This window comes from Sceloporus occidentalis, unplaced genomic scaffold, assembly GCF_023333645.1.
Source record: "Sceloporus occidentalis isolate IW3139 unplaced genomic scaffold, rSceOcc1.0.p SCAF_51, whole genome shotgun sequence".
In the NCBI taxonomy this organism is placed as follows: domain Eukaryota; kingdom Metazoa; phylum Chordata; class Lepidosauria; order Squamata; family Phrynosomatidae; genus Sceloporus; species Sceloporus occidentalis.
In genome coordinates, this window is record NW_028317031.1 from 720,703 (window position 1) to 745,067 (window position 24,365).

Here is a 24,365-nt window from a genome sequence, read left to right on the forward strand (position 1 = left end):
TATGTAGTCCACGCTGCTCAGCTTGTTAGGTATTGCAGAAATGAAAACCTCTCTGGGTGAACGCTAATGTATATACGGTACTTCAAATACCGTATGTAAATAATTATAAATGGGTGGGTGGGGTGTTTGACGTTGCTGCGCATTAACACTTAACGTTTGGTTTTATCAAATTGATGCAGCAAACGAGTATTCACAACTTCCGGTACTTGGTACACAGTGACTTCTGTTCGGGTGCACCATTGCTAACTGCGTCGTACGGAAACAGGGGATAGCCGGGAACCTTTTTTTCTTGAGGAGGGAAGTTCGTCTTTGACGCTTGAGGCTGTGGGTAGCGTTTGTGAAAACAAGACGCGGGAGAGATGAAGACAAGAAGTAGCAAGGAGTACGCTGAGGGTAAGTGGGCAAACTAATTACACGGGGTGGCATAAAAAAACCCTACATAGGTGTTTGAGTTGAGACGTTAAACAGCGGAAATGGCGGAAACGAGCGAGCTCTGAAACCGAAAGTATCAATTGCAGAACTGAAGCGTAAATGAAACCTCCAGCTATAGCTGTTCATTTATTTTAATTAACTATAAAATAATCTGTTTTGGGCTGCTTAGACATATAGACGGCTCTGGGTGAATTAGAACCATCAGCGTTCGAGTCTATTCACTAAAGGGAGAGTTTGGAGGAGAGTTGGGTCTCTGCTCCTATGCTGCAGCATACATTATGAAGGGCCAACCCTACTGCTGCAGCAAGAGCTTGCCTGGCCCTGTATAATGTATAGTTAAATCAGTGCAACCCCTTGTTGCTGGAGAAACCTGTCGGTGGTCGGCCCTTCATAATGCATAAGAGAGTTAAAACCTCAACTTTCCTGTCGACTCGCCCGTAAGTGAATAGATTCCTTTGGGTAACTAGAAGCAGAATTTTCCCTTGACTGCCCTTTTTTCCTTCTGTAAAACACAAGACTTTATTTGGTTGAATATTCAGGGTAGCATTATAAGTACAAGGAAAGAATCAATTAAAAACCCCAAAAACTAGTTGGCTCTATTTATAAAATCATCACTTCTCAAATGTACGTTTCTCATTATCTATTTGTGAAATACAATGCAAGTAAATATTTTATCATATATTCGAGGCATCTGAATTACATACATGGGAGACGTTCCCAGTCGAAATTGTGACCTCAGTTGCTCTTTCCCCCTCCGATGGGACCTTTTAGTAACACACAGCCATTCGATTTATTATAGAATAACTACCAAAAAATATATATATAAAGTATTATTTTAGCTTTTTGGCTTATTTCCCATGTCTGCTTTATTGCATTTAGTGGCGTCGGTATGCTGAGGATACAATGTGCGGCAGTAGCAGCGTTTGGGAGGCAGTATACACTTTTATTGTTCTTTGTAATGTTTTACACACCCATTTGCCGTTTAAAGATTTATGAAGCAAAGTGTTTTATATGTTTCCTTACTTTGCAGGGAATGAAAATTTGGTTCGGCCGCCGATCCGAACAGTGAAGCGTAAGGCAAAAGGTAATAGGCGGGCTCGCTTATGTATTTCTCTTTGTGTTCATCTTCCCGTACTCCAGAATCCAATTAAAAAGGAAATGTCATGTTAAAAGTAAAACAAAGGATCGCATGTATGTACATCCCACTTTAAAGGGACAGTAGTTTCTCTTTAAGTGGTACTGGCCACCATGGATCCTTTCTGCCCTCGTAAGCAAATACTCTCCTATTTCTGGAACCTACTTCCACCGAACCTTCAGCTTTCACCCTCCCTCCCAACGTTCAAGAAACATCTCAAAACCCACTTCTTCAGGGAAGCGGCACCATAACTTCCCTGTCACTGATACAGCCGCCACGCTACCGCTCACCCTTTCTCTGTGCCTTATGTTTGTCACCCCATTCACTCAAGATTGTAAGCTTGCGAGTCGGGCTCTCTCCACCTAATGTATTGGTTTGTCTTAATCTGTCAATTCTTGTCATACCCCTTGAATATATGTATTGTATTAAGCGCTGCGTAAACTGTTGGCGCTATATAAATAAAACATTATAATAATAATTAATAATAGGCAGTGTGTGTGCATCAAAAAAAACATTTCGCCCTAAAATAACAATAGAAGAAAGATAAGGCAGAATATCCCCTTAATGCATTTTGAGCCCGTACATGGCTTTGTCATTGTTTTCAATGGGTTTAGGGGCCACTCATTGTCCTTAAGGGGATATCTACTTGGCACCAGTTGTAAATGATAAAAACCAGTGCAGTGCATAGATTATTTTAACAGGGTGTCCATGCGTGCTTCTCCTCCTAAATGGCTGGATTCAGCTTTGAATGTAGTTGGCTACCATCCAACCAAGGGGTTTATTCACTAAAGTGGAAGTTTGCAGGAAGGTTGTACATTTCCACTGACTAATCACAAAAGTGGACTCAAGTTGCCTTTGGATGAGGCAATGAGGGTGACAAATAATAACAAAATAAACAAATTGCTTTCTTTCTTCCCTTGCTCAGTTCCAGTGGCTGGCGAGACCTCGGATGACGAATCCACTGGTTTGTATTCATGAACTGGAACGCATAACTGTTTTTTAGCCCGTGAAGTGATGGGTTTATAATGCTGTTGCTGTTGAAATGTTTCATGTGATATGATTAGCGCGTAAAGATTTAAGTGGCTGTCCCTAAAATAAATCTTGGGACGTTCCTCATACGCAGCATTGTGTAGGTTGGTGCACAGGTGCGCTGCCTTGAGACAGGCCTAGGGCATGGTCTGATATAAGCTAACTGCTCCTCATAACTTCAATTTTCCATCTCTGACGACTAAATGTCTCCTCTTTGAAGGATATTTAAAAAAAAAAAAAAAAATGAAATCATATTTAATACATTCCTTTATACAGAGCCAACCAAGTTCTTCTTGCAGAAGAATTTCACTGAAATCGGAACTCAAATCTTTACTTTAGTCGGTAAAGCCCAGTGAGCCGAATCGCAGCTTAAAATATGGGTGTTAAATGTTGATTTTATTTTTGACCGTATACTAGACTGAGTATTACCTATATAGAAGGAACTAACTGTAAACTACTAATGTTTGCTCGGAAATATCCAGTTTATTATTTATTTTACAGGCAGTCCCCCAAAAAATCCACGCATTGATGACGAAAGCAAGAACAAAAAAGAAGGTAGATTTTATATATTTTTTTTGTTTGTTTGTTTTGTGCTATTTTTGCGTGGATCTAATTTTTTGGTTCTTCTGCCACTAGTTGACCTAGCGTAAGAATATTTTGTTGGGAAATCATAGCGTGGAATAAATAAACTACTAATTATATATATTCAAATATGTTACATTGTTCTGAGTGACAGCTTTATAAAAAATTGCATGATTCGAGAGTATTCCTGCTCTTTGTTTAGATGAAATCCACTACAATTTTTTTGTAACAAGTTTTAAGAAAAAATAACTCAACACAAAGATTGCATGCTTATTATACCTTTCTTATTTGTTTGAAATCTAGACATGTTTGAAATGGGGGACTTGGAACATGAAGGAGGTAATTTCTAACTTTCAAATATATTAATGTTTTTTTATTATTTTTATCTTTTATCAAAACAGAGCCGGTATCAGCTTACAGAAATAAACATTTTTTTGCGTGGTCTGGCAATCCGTTTTCATTTTTTCAGACTGTTTTTCATTATTACTTATCAGTAGCTGCTTGAGAAAGTATGAACGTTTTGCATGGTTTTAATTCATTTGCCTTGCAGCTGGTTAAAATTCACCTTTGTTGACTTAATTCTGAAATATTTAGGACTAGAGCTGCCTCGTGGTGGAACTGGGAAAAATAACCATGTAAAATAAGTGTGTGTTTTTTTTTCAATAGGATATCCTTTTGAATATCCTCTGAAATCAAACTTTATAAATAAATATTTTTGTTTATTGTATTTGGTGCAAACATCAAAAATATAGGCTTCCAAGCAGTTTTAGGCCCTTTGTCAAACTTTCAAAAGCAAATCGTGTTGAGTTGCAATAGACGCTCTTTTGTGGGACATGGGATTTAGAACACAACATGTATCTTTTTTTTTTTATGAAGGTTTTTTTTGTGACTGTGTTTTAGTCCCACTAGTTTCGCAAATGTATAACAAAAAATGACTCTAAAAAGTTCAGAAATAACCAATTTATTATTTATCCTAAAGGCACTATAATTGATGACAAACATGAAGAAAGTGAGAATGACTTAAACAAAGAAGCAGGTAGATTTTATGTACATTTTTTTGTATTACTTAACCAGTGGGTTTATTTTTTTAATTTTTTTTTACCCTTTCATCTAATCTTACCATAAATTGGTAAACCAAGCATTTTTCCAGTGGCTGACTTATTACAGAATTTAGGAATGAGACCAAAAATATTCTGTTGGAAAGTGAAAACTTTATAAAATGGGATTATAACCATTGATATATTTTAATATTTCAGCCTGCTATGAAAACATGCCAATGTAATGTATGTGATGTAACGTCCACCTGTTCCATAAAGGTTCTGTACCTATTTTTCTTACTTTCTTTTAAGAGCCAATGAATTACACAACCCAGGATGAAGAAAATGAAGGTTTGTGTTCATGAGCCGAAATAAATACACATTTCAGGAAGTTCTGAGCTGACTGATAGTTCATAACATAATTTCTGTTTGAATGTCTGATATGCATGATGTGACAATTCAAGGCAGCTGTCCCAGTGATAACCCATTAGGAAATCCTGCATGCTATCTGCAAACCCCCAATTCTCTATGATCCTCCCTTATTTTACCCTGGTGCCCTACTTTTAACAGAACTCAACGTTTTTGGTGTGTATAGATATTTAATGTGTGTTGTGGATTACGTTTTAATTAATGGTATGCATACGTGTACTAGAACTAAGAAGCCCAAATAAATTTTCTATGCAGAACACTCACAGCTTTGCTTGTCCTTGCCATAAGTGTTTGTCTTTGGCGTTCGAGCACCCTCACTTCCAAATATGATTGGGTTTTTTTCACCGGCATTTTAAGATCGATTATTATTATTTTTTAAATTTTTGGGGTCATTTTAGTAGATTTTCAGTTGTGGAAATAGAGAGTGCCCTGGGTGGTTGCCATTATTAATTTTAACCTGCTATTGCCTATATCAATAATTTACCATGTCTGTATCCCACCGTGTTTGCAAATAACCTAGGCCAACCCTGGAATATTTTAGTTAACAAAGTTGTTTTTCTTACTGTACAAATTCCTGATACTTTGGATCATAAATCCCAGCGATGCTATATTACCTCACCATGTCAGATGAGCTTTGTTTGGGGGGAGAGCTTTAGAGGGCAGGTGTAAAGGCATCTGTATTTTTCTTGAAAATTCAATACTTTGTTTTCTTCACTTATTTAGGTCAAATGGACCACAAAAACTTTGATGAAGAAACTGACTTTTCGTATTCACAAACAGGTATACATGTTTGTCGGCTTGCAGCTTCACGGTGTGCTGTTGAAATGTGTCAGCCTAATACATAGAAAGATAGATCATGACAGCTGGAAAGAGCCAAATGGCCAATCTACCCCAGTCTTATAGAAAGACTTCTTATTGTAACATGCACACCCCAAGCTTTCTTGGATTCCTGTACAGTGTTAGCCTGCACTCCTTCCACGTTCTTACACATCCGCATAACGCGATGAGCACTTGTACTTTAATTCATGTTTTGGTAATGGTACATACCTGATTCCTTCCATACCCTGGTTAGTGTGATCAGACTGCCTCTGCTTTTATAAATTGCAGATTTATGTGAAGAATTAATTTGTAGCAAAAATAATGCAATCTATCATTTACCCGAGCAAATAATCAACATAACATAAAATTATCTTGCGTTCCCATTTTTATACAGGATGGTGTTTTCTTACAGGAATTTCTTGACTCTAGTTTTAGTGCAGTGTTGATGGTGACTACATATTGGTCGTGAATGGAATATGTATTACAGATTTGGAATAATAAGCTAGCCACGCTTAAACCTCCACAAAGCTTATGTGTTCATTAAAGCAATATTGTTTGTTTTAAAGGAAATTCATCAAAATATGTTAGTTTTGTTGAAAAGGGAATGGATAACGTGGACCATAAAGAAGGTAAATTTTTCTTTTAAAACTGTTGAGGTGTATGTGTAGATATTTATAGCTGTTTTGGGTAGTTTAAAGGTTTTAAACTTAGATTTTTCGCAAATAACTCTTCATTCTACTTACCTGCTCTGATGGTTTTTAAAAATAGTTTAAAAAAACTGATCGTCCACTTGAAGGCTTGAAGAAGCTTTATTTTTTAAAGATGTTTTCTAATATATACAATATTTAAGTTACAAAACAAGTTTTGAAAATATCTGACCCTATATGGTATGTACCTCTCTTCAGATTTGACATTTGCTGCCAAAAGACCTGCTAATGTTGAGTGGACCTTCCATGAACCTAGTATCCATCAAAGTGAGTGGAGATGATATTGATAATCCTGTAAAGCTGATTATTTTTAAGAAACAAGCACTGACCCTTTTCCTTTCGTTTAGGACTGGTGACTAAAGGTCCTACTTATAAACATGGTAAGTAGATTATTTCCTGGTTTGTGGATCTCTGTTGGGGTCTCCACAGCAAGATGCGTGATTGAACTTTTATCCAACCCATCAAGCCTGTCCACTCTTAGAAGACCCTCTTTCTGGTTTCAGTATGTGTTGGCAATCCTGGATCTGCCTACTGTTGCATATTTTTCCATTGGCAAATCCAAGGGTCTGCAGCGGTTATACTTGTGATTGAGGATGCAGTAACCTGAACCTAAAATGTGATTCAATTGATTAGTATGTCTATGTTAACAAAATATGACAAGTTCTGACATTTAAGTGCTCTGTATTCTCAATGTGTCTTCAGATATGACAGAACGTGATGAAGGAGGAGGCACTTATAGCAAATGGAGAAAAGATGAAACTGTTGGACGATATTCTCACCAGAATACTCACAAAAGTGAGCGATGGCTGATCACTCCACAGCAATTAATATTTTTTTTATTTTTTTTTAATTCTCTGATTTTATATAGCACCTTCATATACCACAGTGCTGTATAATGGGTTCCGATTTACTTGCGATGCTGCCGAGTTGTTGATCACAATGTAATTTAATTACTATTTCAGTGAGAAACTTTTCTGTGGGTTTAGGGCTATATTGAGAATTGAAAGACAGAAGACACTTCCCTAGTCTGGGGAAAAAAAATCTAATTAATTTGCCCTACTTGCTGTGGGGGAAGCAGAAGATTCCCCATAAACAACTACTATATAAAATGTTAACAGAATACACCGAATCACTGTTCTGTCTGTACTGTGCTTTTGAACCTCTCCTCCTCTGTTAACAGTCAAGTTTAAGTTAATCATATTGTTCTTTATGCAGCTTCTACAGATATAGCGTGGCAAAGTAACCATTACCCCAAGACACCCTATGTTACTCATAACTGGATGGATCTTGGCAGCAAGAAGACTAGAGCGAAGATCAGCACAGGTGAGTAAATAGCAGCAGCAGTTTTACCATCAGATTCTGTTACTTTTAGCTATAAATATAATTGGACAATGTCATATTAATAACTATAATAACAATCGCAACAATATATAACACTTACTTACCTTTTATAGTTAGAAAATTGTGCCTTTGTGTAAAAAAGTTTACTATAATGAAGTTTTGTATCAAGAGCCAAGGTACAAAGTTAACAAACTACCCAAGAACAGTAGTTCTGTACCTCTTACATCTTTCTTTCAGTATAGAAAAGTTGTTTTCTCTTTCTAGATGTTAATAAGTCGGTGCCTGCCAACCAAAGCTTACATCTACCAAGGAAGACTCCGATTCCGGCAAAGATGGAAGGTAAAACCTCAGTGCTTGTGTGTTATACAATATATCATTGAGGAGAGACCAGCCATCGTAATGTACATTAATGCATATGATAGCTAAGTGGCACCTTTAAATTTCCTTATGATCCTGCGGAATCCTCCAGTATACATTTGGACGAATGCATGTTAAAGTACTCACAAAGTATTTTAATATATATTTTTTCGAGGAGGCTCCATAGTACGAGATTACTTATATTAATAGTTTTTTTTGTTTCTGATTATGTGTTAATTGTGTAAATTGCCGCAGTAGGAAAATTCTATTTGGAAGTTTGGTTCAGAGTAATTTACAGCTACTATGCGCACTGGATCTAATGAAAGATGTATTATTATCACCATGATTATAAGCGGTACTACATAATGAGCTATGATTGTGCTTTTTTGGGGCTCCTAGATCTTTAATGCATGCATTTATATTCTATTTGGAAAGTCTGGCATTATTCAAAAATTGTGTACCTCTAGCAAAAGTTGTTTCATTGCCACATTTTTACTTAAAACCCTGTGTATTACCGTATTTCCAAAGTGTTCTGGCTTTTGGGAAGGCTATACTGTAAGAACCTTTTGTGTTTTCTTTTACAGACACCTCGCGGAGTTCCTTTGTGTGGGTTCTCCTTTTTCTGCTATTTGTTGCTATTGTGGCTGTCTTCACGAATCCTTTAAAGGTTAACCTGAGTAAGAGTGGAGTTGCAGGGAGTCACATTGTGAAAGATTTCCAGGATCAATTTAAAGTCCTGCAGTCTCTGTATCCTACTCAGTCTGGGGATCTGTGGAAAAGAAGTCGGAAGATCTTAGAACTCCATCTTCAGAAATTGAATGAAAATAAGCAGCCTGCAATCATTCTGTTGACTGCAGCCCGCGATGCAGAAAAGACCCTTCTGTGTTTAAGTAGACAACTTGCAAAGGCTTATTCCAACTCCCGTAACAGCAGCTACACTGTGATCGCTGGCACACACCAAGACTTTCAGGACAGTGAAGAAGCCAAACATTTAATAGACGATAATCTGAGCTCAGCCTTCCAGTCTGCATCCAGTGCAGCTGTGCTCCACCGACTAGAACTGCTGCCTCCCGGTTCTCTCCTCATTCTCTATAAATATTGCGATCATGAAAATGCTGCTTTTAAAAATGTGGCACTGGTGCTTACGGTGCTGCTGGAAGAACCGGAACTGGAGTCAGGAATCGCACTCACAACTCTGGAGGAGAAAGTCAGAGATTACCTGAACAATAAATTTCTTGGTAGTGGCCCAAGTGGCACCAAGTCTCATAAAGAAATGGACGTGGACAAGTTCGGTGGAGTGTGGAGCCGCATTGCCCATGTTGTGCTTCCTGTGCTACCAGAAAGCAAACCATTGGGGCAATGTGAGGAAGGAGGCCATGAAGCATGAACCAATGACAACTTTAACCCTTTAAGACTGCTATTACTCTCATTCTCAGATCAGATGCTCGCCTGTGGGAGGTACCTTTGATCTTATCAAAGAGGTTCCATCCTATGATGCTATCATACTGTAAGTCTCTAGGCACAGAGAATTAGTTAACCTTTTTTCACCCTTCCTCAAGAGGAGGTACAAGTATCTTCAACTCTGATTTTGGCAAATTGGCAGCGGTTTAGTTTTAATTGCTGTGGGATTTTTTTTTTTTCTTGAGGAATGCTTTTTCTTCTGTATAGTATTTTGAACCTATATATATAACGTACCATTCTGTGTGGTATATGTAAGTCTTCCCATGTTCCTATCAAAATCTGGCAGCCCATTAGACCTCTAAACAAGCAGAGCCATGAAGGATCGCCTGGTAATGTAGGGAGTCGTCGGAGTGCCCAATATTTTCTACCAATAAGAACAATTTAAAGAAGTAAATGGAACAGAATAATGCTGCGTTGCATAACGTAACTTTTTTTGTGTTTGGAGACTTACTTTTAAGGAACACGGAGACTGATAAAGTTTCACTGATAGCTGGTTCTGTGCTGAACAACATTGGTTCAGCAGCAGCTTCCAGGTGCTTTATGCATGCATACGAGCGAACGGGCATATAGTGGTGCCGATAACCTCCAAAAGGCGATGGCAAACTGATCCACAGAATCCTGGGAGGCTGGCATGGCTTTAATAATTAATCAGAGCAGTCTGGTAAAATAAATACTTACCATTACAAAGTACCAAATTAAAGGCCCAAATTACAAGGCAATGTAGTCTTATACCAGCTGTATTTAAAAAAAAAATACTCTTTCATTAGTCGTATCATTTCAGTTAAAACTGATTGCCTTTGCCTTTTTCTAGTCACTTAGGCAATAATCCTCTTTACTGAGATTCTTGAGAAAGGAGCAACCCACTCTTTCTGCAAGATGATTTCCGTGTTCTGATTGACCCTGCCTTTTATATAGGTGTCAATATAGATTATTTTTAATGCACTGAATGTATATAGTAGATTAAGGTTTAGGACTATTTCCAAATCGAGAATGTAGGGCTTTACATTATTAGTCACATGGCTTACAGCATAAGTGTGTCTCATTGTACTTATTGTTGTGGCACTTTTTTTATATACATATAGTCAATACAATAAAAGAGATTCTTATTTTAATATGTCAGCATAGTTTACTAGCTTTCTGGAAATCTGTTTTTATAACGAGTTTTTGTGATAATAGCCTTATGTCGATGATATATTAGCAAAGCCCTAAATATTTCCTGAAATTTCATAGTCGCATATAATTGTTTGGAGGTTGATTGAATTCATGCAATTTAGACATGTTGCCTTTGTATACATGTAAATGATTTTGTATGCAATATGACTTTTAATTAAAACAAAGGATATACAGCATAGAAATGCCGATGTCCCACTGTAATTATTTTCCTTGCACAAGTCGGTTTCCTGACTTTCTGTTCCTGGAGCCCAGACTGTTCTTACGCCTTCGGTACTGGATCAATAAACTTAGTAAGTATAATTTTACTATCGGTTCAAGTGGATTTTATTAAATATAAGGAAATGTAACTAAACTATAAATCCATTTACATTGAATGGAAGTAGTGAAATATTATGGTAGACTTTTGTTATATTAGAGCAGCATAAAGAGCAAGTATTCTGCTGTGTTGAGTGTTTCTTGCCCTGTGTGAAGCTTCTGTACGTCTCCTGCTATCCCTCACAATGTACAGAAGCCTCAAAGTCACCGGTGCCCACGCTGCGCATGCCTGACATTCTACTTAAACTGCACATACATGGAATACCGTGCATACTGCACGGGAATAGCGTTGAACTCCGTGTGCCTGACTCTTAAAGCCAGGAGGTGGGCTTACAGCAAGCTATGCGGAAGACAGACCCCCTAAATGTGAACTGGAACATGCATAGTACCTAGAGAACGCCCAGGAGAGTTGACAGATGAGTTGTGGTTTCAGGTCCATGGCTTCCCAATACATCATAAAGGATCAACCTCTGTGAGCTTCTGCTGCAGGGAGGGTTTGGCTGGCCCTGTATAATGTATATTAAAGCTGTGAGATTTCTCCCAAGTCTCATGGATGGCACTATGAGTTATGCATTATACAGGGTCAGCCCATGTTACTGGAGAAAGACAGTAAGATAATGTATGTGAATAAAAAAGTAACGGCTATACGGGAGCAGCATAAAAAGAAGAAAAAGCACCATTCATCCGAACCAACTAATTGTGTTCCCTGCTCCTGCGGAACATGTAGAGTTAATATTAGGAACTTTTGGTTTGTCATAAGTTAACTTGGCATTGTGACAAAGGGGTTAAACTAACATGTTATGGTACAGCAAAGATTAATTAATTCAAATTATGCGTAAAGAGACACAATGGCGCAAAGTAGTATAAGTAATGTTGCAGTCACCATGGCAACCAAATGCTGACTGCGGCATTTTTACTACTGTGCAGCCGAACCGCTCTCAGCCGTTAACCGCGGTATACTGCAGAAGAAGCGACTCCCTGTCGTTGAGCCCTCCGAGAGTCTTTTGGTTAAGGCCAGACGCGGCCTCTGCGTGTCCACGAACGCGATGTAATCCGCAGAGCGAGTAGCTTGTAACAGGAAGCGATTAGGCCGTGCGCGGCGCCATTTTGATGAGGTCACTGGGTGTCTCGCGATGTTCGCGCCGCCTCTGCCGCTTCCAGAACGTCTGTTATTGTTCGGTTACTACTTCCTCTCTAAGGCAACCAATAAAAAAAAAAAATAACAAAGCGACGGAAACGGAGTCACTCGTGTAGCGCAAACGGTTAGAGAAGCGCTGGATAGGAAAATGCGGTAAGTAGTGACAAATAGATTGACAGATGGTGGCTCTGGGCGGTGTTTGTTATAAGTATACGGTAGGTCAGCGGTAGCCGGTTCATTTAAAGGTCCTGTTGGTTTAGAGAGAAGGTTTAGTTCATGTTTCTAGGGCCGTTTCACTTCAGGGAGAGGGGCTTCCCAAACCCCCCGAAATCCATGTTGCCCCTGTCTGGAGAGAGAGACCTCCTCACGGATAGTTTAATGGCCCCTCACCCGGGATCAGTTCCCCGCTCTTAACTTCTGGCTGCAGCTTGCTCTTGTGTCACGTTGGAGTCCAGACGTTTCCGTTAACGGTAGAACAATGTTTTATGTTTTCCTTTGGAGTTTATGGAGCCCGAGGTTTGGCTTTTTCTTATTTGAATGTGTTGTGGATTTATTCCAAGTTGCAGGGAGTCGGGATCTTGGGGTTGCTGGTGATGTTATTACTGTGTCCTGCCCGGAATGTGTATGTATGGAAACTTCTATAGGCGCCTGGAAGTAACATTTGACAGCTGAGGCTGGTGTGTCAGTGTCATCACCCGGCTGCCGGTTAGATATCTATATCTATATCCATATATGAATGGGGCTAAATAATATATATATATATATATATATATAAATAATTACATACATTATTCATGAGCGAGCCCCATTGGCCTGCATTCGCTTTACATATTGATATCACCAACAGTCCGCCAATAACAAGAGAGCTTGTCTGTCAATGTTCAAGCTGAGTCCTAGAGGTCTAACTGCACCCCCTAAATACCCCATGCATTAATAATAGGTATAGAGGACTGAGAATATCTAATAACCAGGAACCGTCCCCTATAAAGGCGCAAGACTATAGCTACCAACATAAATGCACGCTTCCCTGTTATTACGCTGCCTATATTGTCGTCTCTCCTTTCTGTGTAGACGTTTTGCTTTGTTTTTTTCACATTTATTCAAATATATAAAGCTTTAAGGGACAGAGCTTCACAAACAAAATGTAGTTAATGTTAGGATCCCGATTCATTTTGGTTTCTCTAATAATTATTTTGTAACGGGGGAAGTAACTGATATTTAATGCACCTGGCATGCAGTTATTGTCATTTATCTTGTGTTTCAAATGTTTAATTTGACGTAAACTAGTTGGTCATTGAATTAACAGCTTAGGTGAGGGCGGATCTGGTGCATTTTTCTTTCTAGGAATGTATTCAGTTCTTTCCGCTACTAGGACGATTTATGTTGTAGAGAATAAATCCCTGGGGCGTTTGGCATATAAATAACGATTCTCAGACTTGAGTGTGATATAAGACGGCCACGTCTCACGTTTTCTCCAGAACGCGCATAAATGTTGCACGTTGCTAAGCAGCACCTGTAACTGCTGCTGTGCGCTGTATGGGACGTATGCTTGAGTAACCGATTTGCTTTTGTCGGTTGATGCAGGACAGCCCCATGAAAAAAGTGACCAGTGAGACCCTTCCCATTTAAATTAGATTTTTAATTTTATGAATGGGGATGTGTTTGTTATGGACGGTTGGTGCACACCTTGAGTCCAAGAAAAGGTGGAATCATTCTTTGAAAGAGAGTTAGAGACTTTGCTTACGTTCTAAAGTCATGTTGATTTGATGATGCAGTTCATAAGTGTGAGCGGCACAATCTTCCTTTAAGGTGAATGTCCGTGATTTGATCTGTTCTCCATGATCTAGTACTGGTCCTGTCCTTGAAGAATGCAAGTACAACCTTTGACAATCTGGAACGTATGCCTTTACTTGTCAGCTATACACTTTATTACCCAACTCCCAAATGTAGCCAAGTGGATGATCAAAGTGTACAGAAGATGTACATGTTGGTCATCTGCTTCACCCATGTGTTCCCCTCATTATTTCTAATTTACCTAGAAGTGTGACAGCATTGAATTTGCCCCAACGTTTCTCCTTCTAATATTAGGCATGTCTTACATTCAAATAAAAATGTAATTTATTTCTATAATTTTTTCTTCATAATTTATGACTCTGTGAAACTATAATTCATGCGAGAGCCCGTGTCAGATTTGCATTCATTAAAAGTATTTATAGTTATTTGAGATATAAGCTGCGGACCATTGTTAAAGCATAAAAATTCATTGTATAAGTAATTTTGTTCGTTTTATTTCTAGTCGTATGTTTTCGGCCACCCTTGGCTGATTTGCTCTCTGGCTCCTAAACTTTAGAAGCTCCTGTCTTGCTTCACATCCTTTAAAATAATGGAAAGTCTGAGGACTCTGTGCGGTCCCCTTTCTTCCTTCACCACATAAAATGCCACTATTTGGACATTGTAAGAGCATTTCTTATTACCGTGTGCTCTTGCTGTAAAGGAATACAAGCACCTTGGTTAGGAGATTCGGGGTTTTCATCTTTTTCTGCCTTTTGGAAAGATTTTGTATTTAAGGCAATGCATGTTGGTTCCCGAAAGGTCACGTTGGGGCTGAATGTGTGCCCTGCCACAGATTGCTTATCTCTGTAGCCAAATCCCCTCCTCAATAAACCTGTAGCTTCTAAGAGCCATCATTTGATACGTACCCACAGCTGTTTTGAAAAGTGTCAAGCCCCGCAGGCTAAGTGACAGCTCTACACGAGCCGCGGCTTTTCATGTACAGGGGGTTTGGAGAATATACACACTATTGCTAAACCGTCTCTATATTTTTGTGTCTAATAGATGAATGGCTGAGGAGAATGCACAGAGGGCACACACACTGTTTCCATCCCATTGTCCATCGCATCGAAAAAAGGGAGACGCTATCGGAGGTATGTCAGCGGTCACTTCTGTCTTCTTCTAGGAGCCTTACTGTCCGGGCCGTCTCGCATGTACTGCCAAAGAGATGCAAATCTAAAGAACGTGTAGGCATCAAAGCGTTAATGTGTAATTCCTGCCCCAAAACTGCTCCCCCTGACTGTGACGGTTTTGCAGACGATAAGCGCTTTAGTAGAAGGGTTGTTACGATTCAAGTAAGTTCTATAGTTTATCAAGATGGCCTGGTAAAGAACGTGGCAGCATGTTACAAATACACGTGTCAAAAGCTAACGTTACAGGCACCGAGTACCATGTATATTCTAAATGATCCTGTTACCTTGTGTATTACAGACCTCTCCGTATTATGGCATGTGATCTCTGACACTGATTCTGCTGTGAGTATACCCCCGAAATGAACAGATCGGACACAGGAAGAATTGTACCTTAAAAAAATATATATTTTTAACCCAATGAGTGCCAGATGTTAAGGAACTGTTCACTGCATTTATGCCGATTTAGCACTTTGTTTAATCATATTTCAATATTTAGTAAATACTACTAAGTCGGATGCCCATGCATTGACTGAGAACAAAATTGTTCTGATATTCTCATATGTTTATGGTGTTTCAATATTAAGGAAACAGTCTATCCCCAAATTTGGATTTTTACTTCTTAGTACTTGTTGAAATACATTTCATTGCATGTAAATTTGAGTTGGATGCTGGGACTGGTCTGTTATTATTATGTCTACTTATTGCACTTACTAACCATTACTTACACCGCGAAACATTAGGGTTCAGATTGCATGCACGTGACTTGTTGCTGCCGGTACTGTTCAGTCAATAGGAATATGTCCCCTATTGGGTAGAATGTGGGTTCTACTCCACGTGTGCATAAAGCATACTGAGGTATCCTACCTTCTTATATTAGAGGCAGAGGGTGGGCTTAAATGAGACCTAAATCGGATAATGTGCCAGTTTGCCCGCAGCCATCATGTTCACATGTTTATGCAAAATTGACTCCGGTATGCATTTAACATGAAAATAGAAAAAAAAAAGTACTTAAATAGTAATTTATTACTAATTTATTCATTTTCTAGAATGTTTATTTGTAACTGATTTTTTAACAGTTGAAAGACCTACAAAAGAAACTGGATGTGTTCCCTATGGAAACTGATGTGCTTGTCATGGAGACCAAGCAGCCATCGTTCCATCTCACACGTAAAGTCAGCCGCAAGGGTGAGCGTTCGTTATTTTCTTTCTATATAACAGAGTGGGCGTTTCCAAGTGATCTGTTTCCAATATCGGCCGAGATCTGTGTGGAGATCCAGTTATGTTCTGCTTTGTTTGTGTGGAACATTTTGCACAGTCCATTGGCCCTTTCTCTTTTAGCTTGATTACATGTTCAATGTGGAGCTACACGCATTTTTGATACAGCCTAAATGTCTACTATGTACTTATGATTATTTATCGTTTTATAAAGCACCATCCTGTTCCATAGCGCTGTACAATGGGTAGACAGATCATAAGACGTAGTATATAACATATCAATTTGACAGAAACCGGTGATGACGGCCCTGCTCAAACCAGCTTACAATCTAAAGGCAGTTAGGGGATATTACACAATTAGTAAACATTCATCAATCCTTTTTTTTTTTATTTAAAGAGTATACTTTTGTCTGGACTCTCACATATGTCCACCACAGTAAATTGTAAATTAATTTTATACATTTTTTTTCTGTAATTCCTAAAGTTTTATGGAATGCTTGTTTACCTTTTGTATTAACCGCTTTTGCTCTTTTCCCCTTTGTAGATGGGAGATACCAGGACTTACCCAATAACCAGAGCAGCAAATCTTTGCAACCAAGGGTATCTGGAAGAGAGACATCTCCACGTAGACCCCTTCATGTTACCACCCTGGAAAGCAATGTTAAAAAAACAGGCCATGTGGCTTTTAGAGAGCCTCTGTCATCTTACCGGTAAGAGTCTCGTAGCAAACTTATCTTAACAATCTGCCCAATACAAATTTTTCTAGAGGACAGAAATGTTTCCTAACTTTGCGTTCTTGTTAGGGAGGTTTCTAGCAGTCTCTTTGCTGGCACGGGCAAGACCGAGACGCGTTCGTCTTCTGGACAGGCTGTTGGTGCCCCGGAGGAGAGAGACTTTGACAGCACACGTTCTTCAGCTGTGGATGGCACGGCAGTGCAATTTCTGAATGACCAGGCAGCGATTGATGCTTTAAAATGGCGATTGCAGCGACCACAGAGGGACGTTTCTGAGCCAGCCATGCAGGCAGATTACAGGCCAAGAAAACCATCTGCTCCTTCATTCACCCCCTCTAGCAACAGGCTAGAGAAGTTAAAGCAGCGACAGCCTGACTCCAAATTAGAGAGGCTTAAAGAACGTATTCGCAGGCAGTGGGAACTTTCGGGAGAGAATAATGCTGCTGTGACTCCTGACAATGCAGACTGCCCAAAGACTAACGCCAATCTGACGCGCAAAGTCACTACTGCTCCTCCTGCACCCGTTTACCCAGGTGAGATACGAGGCTAATGTTCACAACCTAAGATTTTCCTGTGAAATGTTCTCCTGAGAGAGAATAGTGGTTATACCGGCTTGGTTTGTTAATATTAAAGGCATACAAATAATCCTCTCTTGTAGAACTATTTTACGACCTCTTGAAAAATGCTCCATGTTGTATTTAAATTGGTTATTGAAATAACATGATAGGTAGCTGTAGGTTGCAGTTGACATAATTTGCTCGTTATATGATGTCACATGTATGCACCTTTTGATGTTTGTGGCATTAATAAAAAATATATTAAGACCTTACAGCTATTGTGCTTTAATGTTGGGAATCTGTTAAATGTTTAGTACTTTAAATGCCGGCATGGCATTTTAACGCTATATTCAACATATTTGCTGTTGCAAATTCTGTTCTTTTAAAACTTTTAAACTGTCACACTTTCTTGCTTTAGGATTTAATACCCCTAAGACAAAGATCCGTACCCCAGATGGCAAAATCTGGCAGGAGGAGGAATTTCACAACCTGAGTGCTCTGCAGCTACAAAGTGTATCACGCCCTCTGCAAGGTGAATTCTTCTCTAGATTATTGTTTTTGCACACTGCGTGCAAATTAAGTATGGTTTTAAAGTATTATTTGCAATAATGGGTAGGTTGATGACAGTAGTTAATGATGGGGGGGGGGAAGTGTTCATGTACAAAGCAAATATTATATGAAAAGTTATGTTTCGGATGTGAGAGGATGATTTGTGCATAGACTATAAAACCAAGCTTCATGGTCTTATACCTTTACTGAGAATATGCAAGAGGACAGAGATTGCATCCTCCCTAACATTTGGCCTTATTTGCAGAAGACACGGGTGGCACTGAGAAATCTCCCACAAAGCGAACATCCAGACCAGTGCGGAAGGTGACAAGAGTGGGTGGAATTGTGGATCCCCAGAGTCCTGAACGCAAGTCAGGTGAATACATATTTTTATAATGATTAGCAAGCACATACACTATGCTAATGAGATAAGACTCGCACAGATGACTTTCAATTGTGTTGGTATATTTACATATCTCCTCTTCCAGATTTTTCTTAGATCAGCTTTATGTTTTACAAAATGATGTAGCAAAACTACATTGTGATATGCAATGTTATCCAAGTTTGTAATGTGGAAGACTGCATACTTTTCAAAAACATAGGCTTGAAATTACTAAATTGTGTAATACTATGGTATAAGGGTCTTGGAGGACCACACATTGATCCTGGGCCTAAGGTAGGCAAAGAAAGAACACTTTTTCTAGTCGGATAAGTCAAGGCATAGAATAAAGTCTAAATGGTGATTGTCAGAACTAAGGAAGGTGATTAGAAGTTGGAAGACAAGCCCCCCCCCGGGGTAACAATGTGAGAAAGTTATACTTTAAAGAAAATATAATATAGACCTGGAATATACCTCCAGTGGAAGTAGCAGACGTGCCCTAAGATAATGCAGGAAAGCCTGGGATTTGCATAAAGCTGTCCCAAAGAATTAAGTTATTACAGAAAGGGCAAAGTAGATGAGTCATTTTTGTTCTTTTCTGACATAATTATGTATGTATGTAATCTTTGTTTATAGTTGACCTATCCTTGGATGGGACGTTTCAGGTGTTTCCTTATTTTACTTACTTTAGTAATATATGTTAAAGTGTTCTTTTTTTTGGTTTTTTTTTTACATTTGCAGGACAAATCATCACCCCACATTCTTGGCGAGATGGGCAAAAGTTGGTGAATCAAATCCTTGGGCCTGCAACAAAGGTTCCTAAAAAACAAAAAGACAGATCCCCTGATAAACGTGAAAATAAATTGACTACGTTTACTAATAGGCAGTCTGATAAGAGGCCGGCGTCTTCTGAGAAAAGGGTAGACCCAGGGAGGCAAAGGGAAAGTCGCTCTTTGTCCCGCGACAGACAGACTGTTAAACAGAACTTATCCAAAGAGAAACACAAAGATGACCAGGACAGATCCAGTAAATCAGGTTAGTAAAAACAAAATGTACTTTAACCATTGAGAGTCTGTAATATGTTCTGGTTTGTTTTCACGCACGCCTGGTGAATTCATGTTGGCTACCAGGGAAGAGCCTAATGGGTGTGAAAATCCTGCTCCTGTTATGTTCTACAACCGTACAATATAAGACTGTTAAACTTTCTACCGAGTTGGAAACTTTTTTTGCCTTATTTAAAGTGGTCATAATACACAGAGAAGGTTTTTAACCCTAATTCATATATCAGACGTATCAAGATTAGGGTCATCTCTGCTTTAAAGGTTAATATTGTGTCACTTTGTAATTCTTGGTGGCTCATGGTGCAGTGTTTTAAAATAAATAATTTGTATAATTGTAAGAATGTAGATGTATTTTTTTTCTTCCCCTGTTTTCCCTTTTGCATGTTTTAGATAACACCAGCCTTTCACTTTTTCTTTCTTCATAGGACTAGTAGTCCTGACTTGCTAAAAGTGTTTTACAAAAAAGCAGAAGTGCAATTATTTGGATAATGTGCTACCCTTTTATTTTTGTATTCCCTTTGTGTCTAAAACAAATAACAGATAAAGTATAAACTTGTGTAACAGAAGAGTTTGCATTTTGCTGCTTACATACCTTGAACTTCACTATGTTCTGTAAGTGAAACATAGGCCAACGCTGGTGTTTTAACATCTGAATCTACCCCAGGAAGCCCTAGTTCTCTTGCCCAACTTCCACAATATACACCTGTCTGTAGAGTTTCTTAATACATGGCAAGGTTGTGTTTTTCTGTGATGGTATACTGAGTTGTAAATGTTTTTTTGTATAAGACTTTATGTTCATCTGATTTACAGCTGGATCAGGCTCACATGCGGATAAGTTGTGTCCAGCTACCAGTAAAATGTCTCGCGCACCCCCGGATACCAACAAGCAACAGGCTGATTCTTTAGAACTGAAAAAACAATTCCTACCTCTGGAAATCAGGGCGATCTTGGATGATTTGCAACTGGACAGCGAAATTCAAGTGACTAAGAAGAAACGAAGTAGAAGCCATAGTCCAGCCAAAACAAAGCTAGACAAAGCTGATGCTCCACACCAGCCTCCTGTCTCTTTCAAACATAGACATTATAACCCGGACAAAATAAGAGAGTATATACAACATCAGCAGGAGCAGAGGAAAAAGAAACAGACTGAGCAGAAACAGGCGCAGCAAAAGACAGAGGAACTTAAAACCAAACGATTACAGGAACTCTATCAGAAGCAGAAAGAGGCAGTCGCCAAGACCAAAAGTGCAACAGCTGCCCAACAAAAAGTTAAATTACCAAAGCCAACTCCCAGCCAGTGCTATGCGCCCAGCTCCCGATACCCGCAGGAAACACATCCTGGATTGTTTGGACAAGCTTGGCTTGATATCACTGGTCATGAAAAGCAGGTAGGTTAATTTAACACACGTACACAGATGTACCATCTAAAGCTGTAAGTCATTTACCTTTTTCTGGCTTTTTGAAAAATACTGGGCCTCCGTGTGTGTGTGTGTGTGTGTGTATATATATGTATGTGTGTATATATGTATATATATATATGTTTTTCTATGGGAAATAATGCTTTGCGGCTAAAGACCCCCTTGCCAATTTCCTGAGAGGCTCTATATCCAAGCATTTTATGCAAACAGGATGACATTGAGTGTTAAAACTCATCCTGGCTGCAAAGGAAGAGCCGCAAGTACAGAGGTCTTGCTCCGCTGGTTGTGATTTTGTGTCATTTAGGACATTGGGGGGCAGAAACAGTGCTTTGTAGTGAAATACCGCTCAGATTGTGGAAAACCAAGGACTATGAATGCACCCTGGAAAAATAAATTGGCCATTTAATATCCATTTTACTTTATTAAATGTCTGGCCATCGTTGTCGTCTCTTCTTTGTCTTTCCGCAATTCTGTCTGGTATTTTCCTCTCTATTGCTTTCTTTTTTATATTGCCGCTGTTCCATTAGCCTACAATTATTCCTACATTTTGTTACCTGTCTGTTTTAAGGTGAAGCCTTTGTACCAGCCCTCTGGGGAATCTGACAAAGAGAACAAAGGTCAGGAGCGACCTCTTAGTGCCTCATCCAGCAGCGAACTGTCCCTTTCGGAGCCTCTGCAACCTCTACTCGGGTGAGTTTGCTTTTTGTGCGTGTCGCATTTAATTGATTTAAGTATTTTCTTTCAATTCTGAATCAATGTGTAAATGAGTGTTTTCTGTGTGTCTAATAGAATTTTTTTTGGTAAAAACAAAAAAACTTACACATTTAGTTAACAGCTGTAATGAAAGGCTGCTTCAAGCACCCAATCAGTGGTGAAAATCACCAGACCATGGAGAAGGCGAGTGCCTGCAGCTCTATAAAGGTCATTCTGTTTTTTGGTTTTTTTTATTGGGACGTTACCGATTCTTTCATCATTGGTTCCAGCCATAATGGAAAACACATTCTCTGCTTTTGCAAGTAGTGTTATTATGTACTGGTGTAAATGCTGACCGGTAATTTTCATATATGGTAATAAAAGTTAGAGACAAAATTTGTATTAGGCACGGTTATCATTTTTGTAAATGTTAATATGACATGATTTGGCTGGGAAGCATGTGTTTTGCTACATTGTGGGACACTAAGTTCAATAACTGTCAAGAAGCTGTGGAATTATTTGTGAGATTCAGCTGCCAGATGACCCTATAATATGTTATTAGGTCACTGCTCGGGATATATATGGATTTGGAATTTTTGTCTTTTAACTCTACAAACTTTATGATATGTTTGCAGAACTGATCTAGTCGACACGTATTGTCTGCAGCCTGACAAATTGCACACGACTGGCCTAATACCTCAGTCTCTGAGTCAAGTGCCAGGGGCAACGGGAATGCCCTTGCAGCCACACACTCTTTCAAAGGACTTGTTACACCCTGGAAAAGCCTTTGAGGGTAAACCAACAGCCAGTTTCAGGAGTAACCTTGATCGCATTGAGGCTCTAAAGGCCACTGCCATCTCTTTGTCCTCCAGAATTGAAAATGAAGCAAAAAAGTTGGTTGAGGCATCTGTAACCCCTCAGTCTGCCTGGGGAAGCGATCCTTACCCAAAGAGTCAAACCAAAATTACATCGCGGAAACCAGATAGCCCACCTGAAAGAGAAAGCACAGACGATGTTTTCAAAGACAGAATACAGAAGATGCTCAGGACGTGTGAGAGTAATTTCTACCAGAAGGTCCTTCCTGGTGCCAACAATCTCTACAAGAAATCTCCAGAGAAATATTATCCCGATGCAGCTACCACAGCTGGAATTTGCGAGGTTGAAGAAGAGGAAACACAGCTTACACAAGGAGAACAAGAACTTGACTGTCACCCTATCAAACGTTCTGAACCAAGTCCCTCTCACAACTCAAGCACTAGTTCTATCAGTGAGGGTCCATTGATGATAGAAGAAAGCCTTTCTGAAGGTGAGGAATTCCATGCACAACGCGGGTTGCTATTTCACCCAGTGGAAGCATTTATAAACAAGGAGTTTTGTATCGGTGATACCAGTTTGCACAACCCACTTGATGAATTCCGGAGAGATGCCAGTCATTTCCAACCCCTGCAATCCTCTAATATGGAATCAAAAGATCCTTTGGAAGAGCTAGCTAAGGGAAGTCCTCACAGTGTCATCAACCTTTTCATCAAGTCATACCAGGTCCTAGAAAAAGGTCAGTATGTTATCTGCAACATGTTAATGAACAAGTTTAGTTGGTTGTTGTATTGATATGTTGTGTTACATTCTTCTTGTAGGTGTGGATGGGCAGTCACAGAATGGTTTACAAGAACTTCAGCCACCCTGTGCAGATACCAGAGTCCAGGACAGTGTATCCTATGCAGATGATTTCACTTCACCATCAGTCAGCGAAATCTCAGCAAACACTCAGAAAGTTCTTAAGCTGAGGTGAGATCTGTTACATTTATTACATTGTTTCACTTTCAGTGCATATCTGTCATTTTGGCCAAATCCTACAGTTTTTAAGTTCTGTGCGCCAACTAAACGTGTGCTATGTATAGTATGTATAATATACCGGTATGTATGTATGTATATACCGTATTGGCTCGGATATAGGCCGCCCCCGTATATAGGCCGCCCCCTAAAAGTTTTGTGCTTTTTTAAAGAAAAAGTTTTTTTCTTTAAAAAAGCACCAAAAAAACATGCTGCCACTCTGTCCTCCCTCCCCGAGATATGCTGCCACTGCCCCCCCCCCCGAGATATGCTGCCACTGTCCCCCCCCGAGATATGCTGCCACTGTCCTCCTCCCGCCCCGAGATATGCTGCCACTGTCCTCCTCCCCCCCGAGATATGCTGCCACTGTCCTCCTCCCGCCCCGAGATATGCTGCCACTGTCCTCCTCTGCCCCCCGACTTACCGGAGCTGACTCCCGGGTATCTTGCGAGGCCGGCGGGGGACATCTACGCAATACGCGTGTATACAACTTCCGGGGCCAGAGGTAAAACGCATCGTGCGGTTAGACAATCGCACGATGCGCTTAGACAACCTCCCGTGCCGGCACCCCCCCACAGGGGGGGAAACTGTATCCTAACCCCGCTGCCTGCCCGGCGCCCGGGACTGCATGTCCCGGGCGTCGGGCGCTAGACCCCGAATATAGGCCGCACCCCCACTTTAAAGACTTAAAGTGGGGGGGAAAAGTGCGGCCTATATTCGAGCCAATACGGTATATATGTGTGTGTGTGTATATATGTATATGTATATATTATGCATCAACATGTTGAAAAAAGCTATCACTATCTGGCCCTTGTCAAAGTCACAAAGATCCTTACGCTTGCCCATTTTTCCTGCTTCTAACACATATACACCATAGTGCTTACCTGTATCTTCCAGCCAGACCCCCCTCTCTTCGGATCATCAGGGGTCCTGGACAGCAGGCTCCAGAGACTCCAGCTCCAGCCACGCTATGTGTCCTCCAGCTGTGTGCCCCCGACGGTCTTCCTTCAG

At 39.8% G+C, this 24,365-nt stretch overlaps 1 protein-coding gene across 1 annotated transcript in view; it reads left to right on the plus strand.

The window, feature by feature from the left end:
• The first annotated feature begins 359 nt into the window (after positions 1-359).
• LOC149288396 (centrosome-associated protein 350-like) overlaps positions 360-24,365 on the plus strand; it is a 40,666-nt gene continuing 16,660 nt past the window's right edge. Inside the window, 22 exon segments of the mRNA XM_089491615.1 lie at positions 360-393; positions 1,463-1,516; positions 3,482-3,517; positions 4,158-4,214; positions 4,528-4,566; positions 5,368-5,424; positions 6,030-6,092; positions 6,369-6,437; positions 6,873-6,965; positions 7,386-7,493; positions 8,453-9,229; positions 13,803-13,935; positions 14,912-15,080; positions 15,995-16,113; positions 16,733-17,400; positions 17,843-17,956; positions 18,239-18,349; positions 19,094-19,387; positions 20,224-20,801; positions 21,400-21,521; positions 22,160-23,076; positions 23,159-23,309. Of these exon segments, the coding sequence (XP_089347741.1) occupies positions 360-393; positions 1,463-1,516; positions 3,482-3,517; positions 4,158-4,214; positions 4,528-4,566; positions 5,368-5,424; positions 6,030-6,092; positions 6,369-6,437; positions 6,873-6,965; positions 7,386-7,493; positions 8,453-9,229; positions 13,803-13,935; positions 14,912-15,080; positions 15,995-16,113; positions 16,733-17,400; positions 17,843-17,956; positions 18,239-18,349; positions 19,094-19,387; positions 20,224-20,801; positions 21,400-21,521; positions 22,160-23,076; positions 23,159-23,309 (4,763 nt within the window).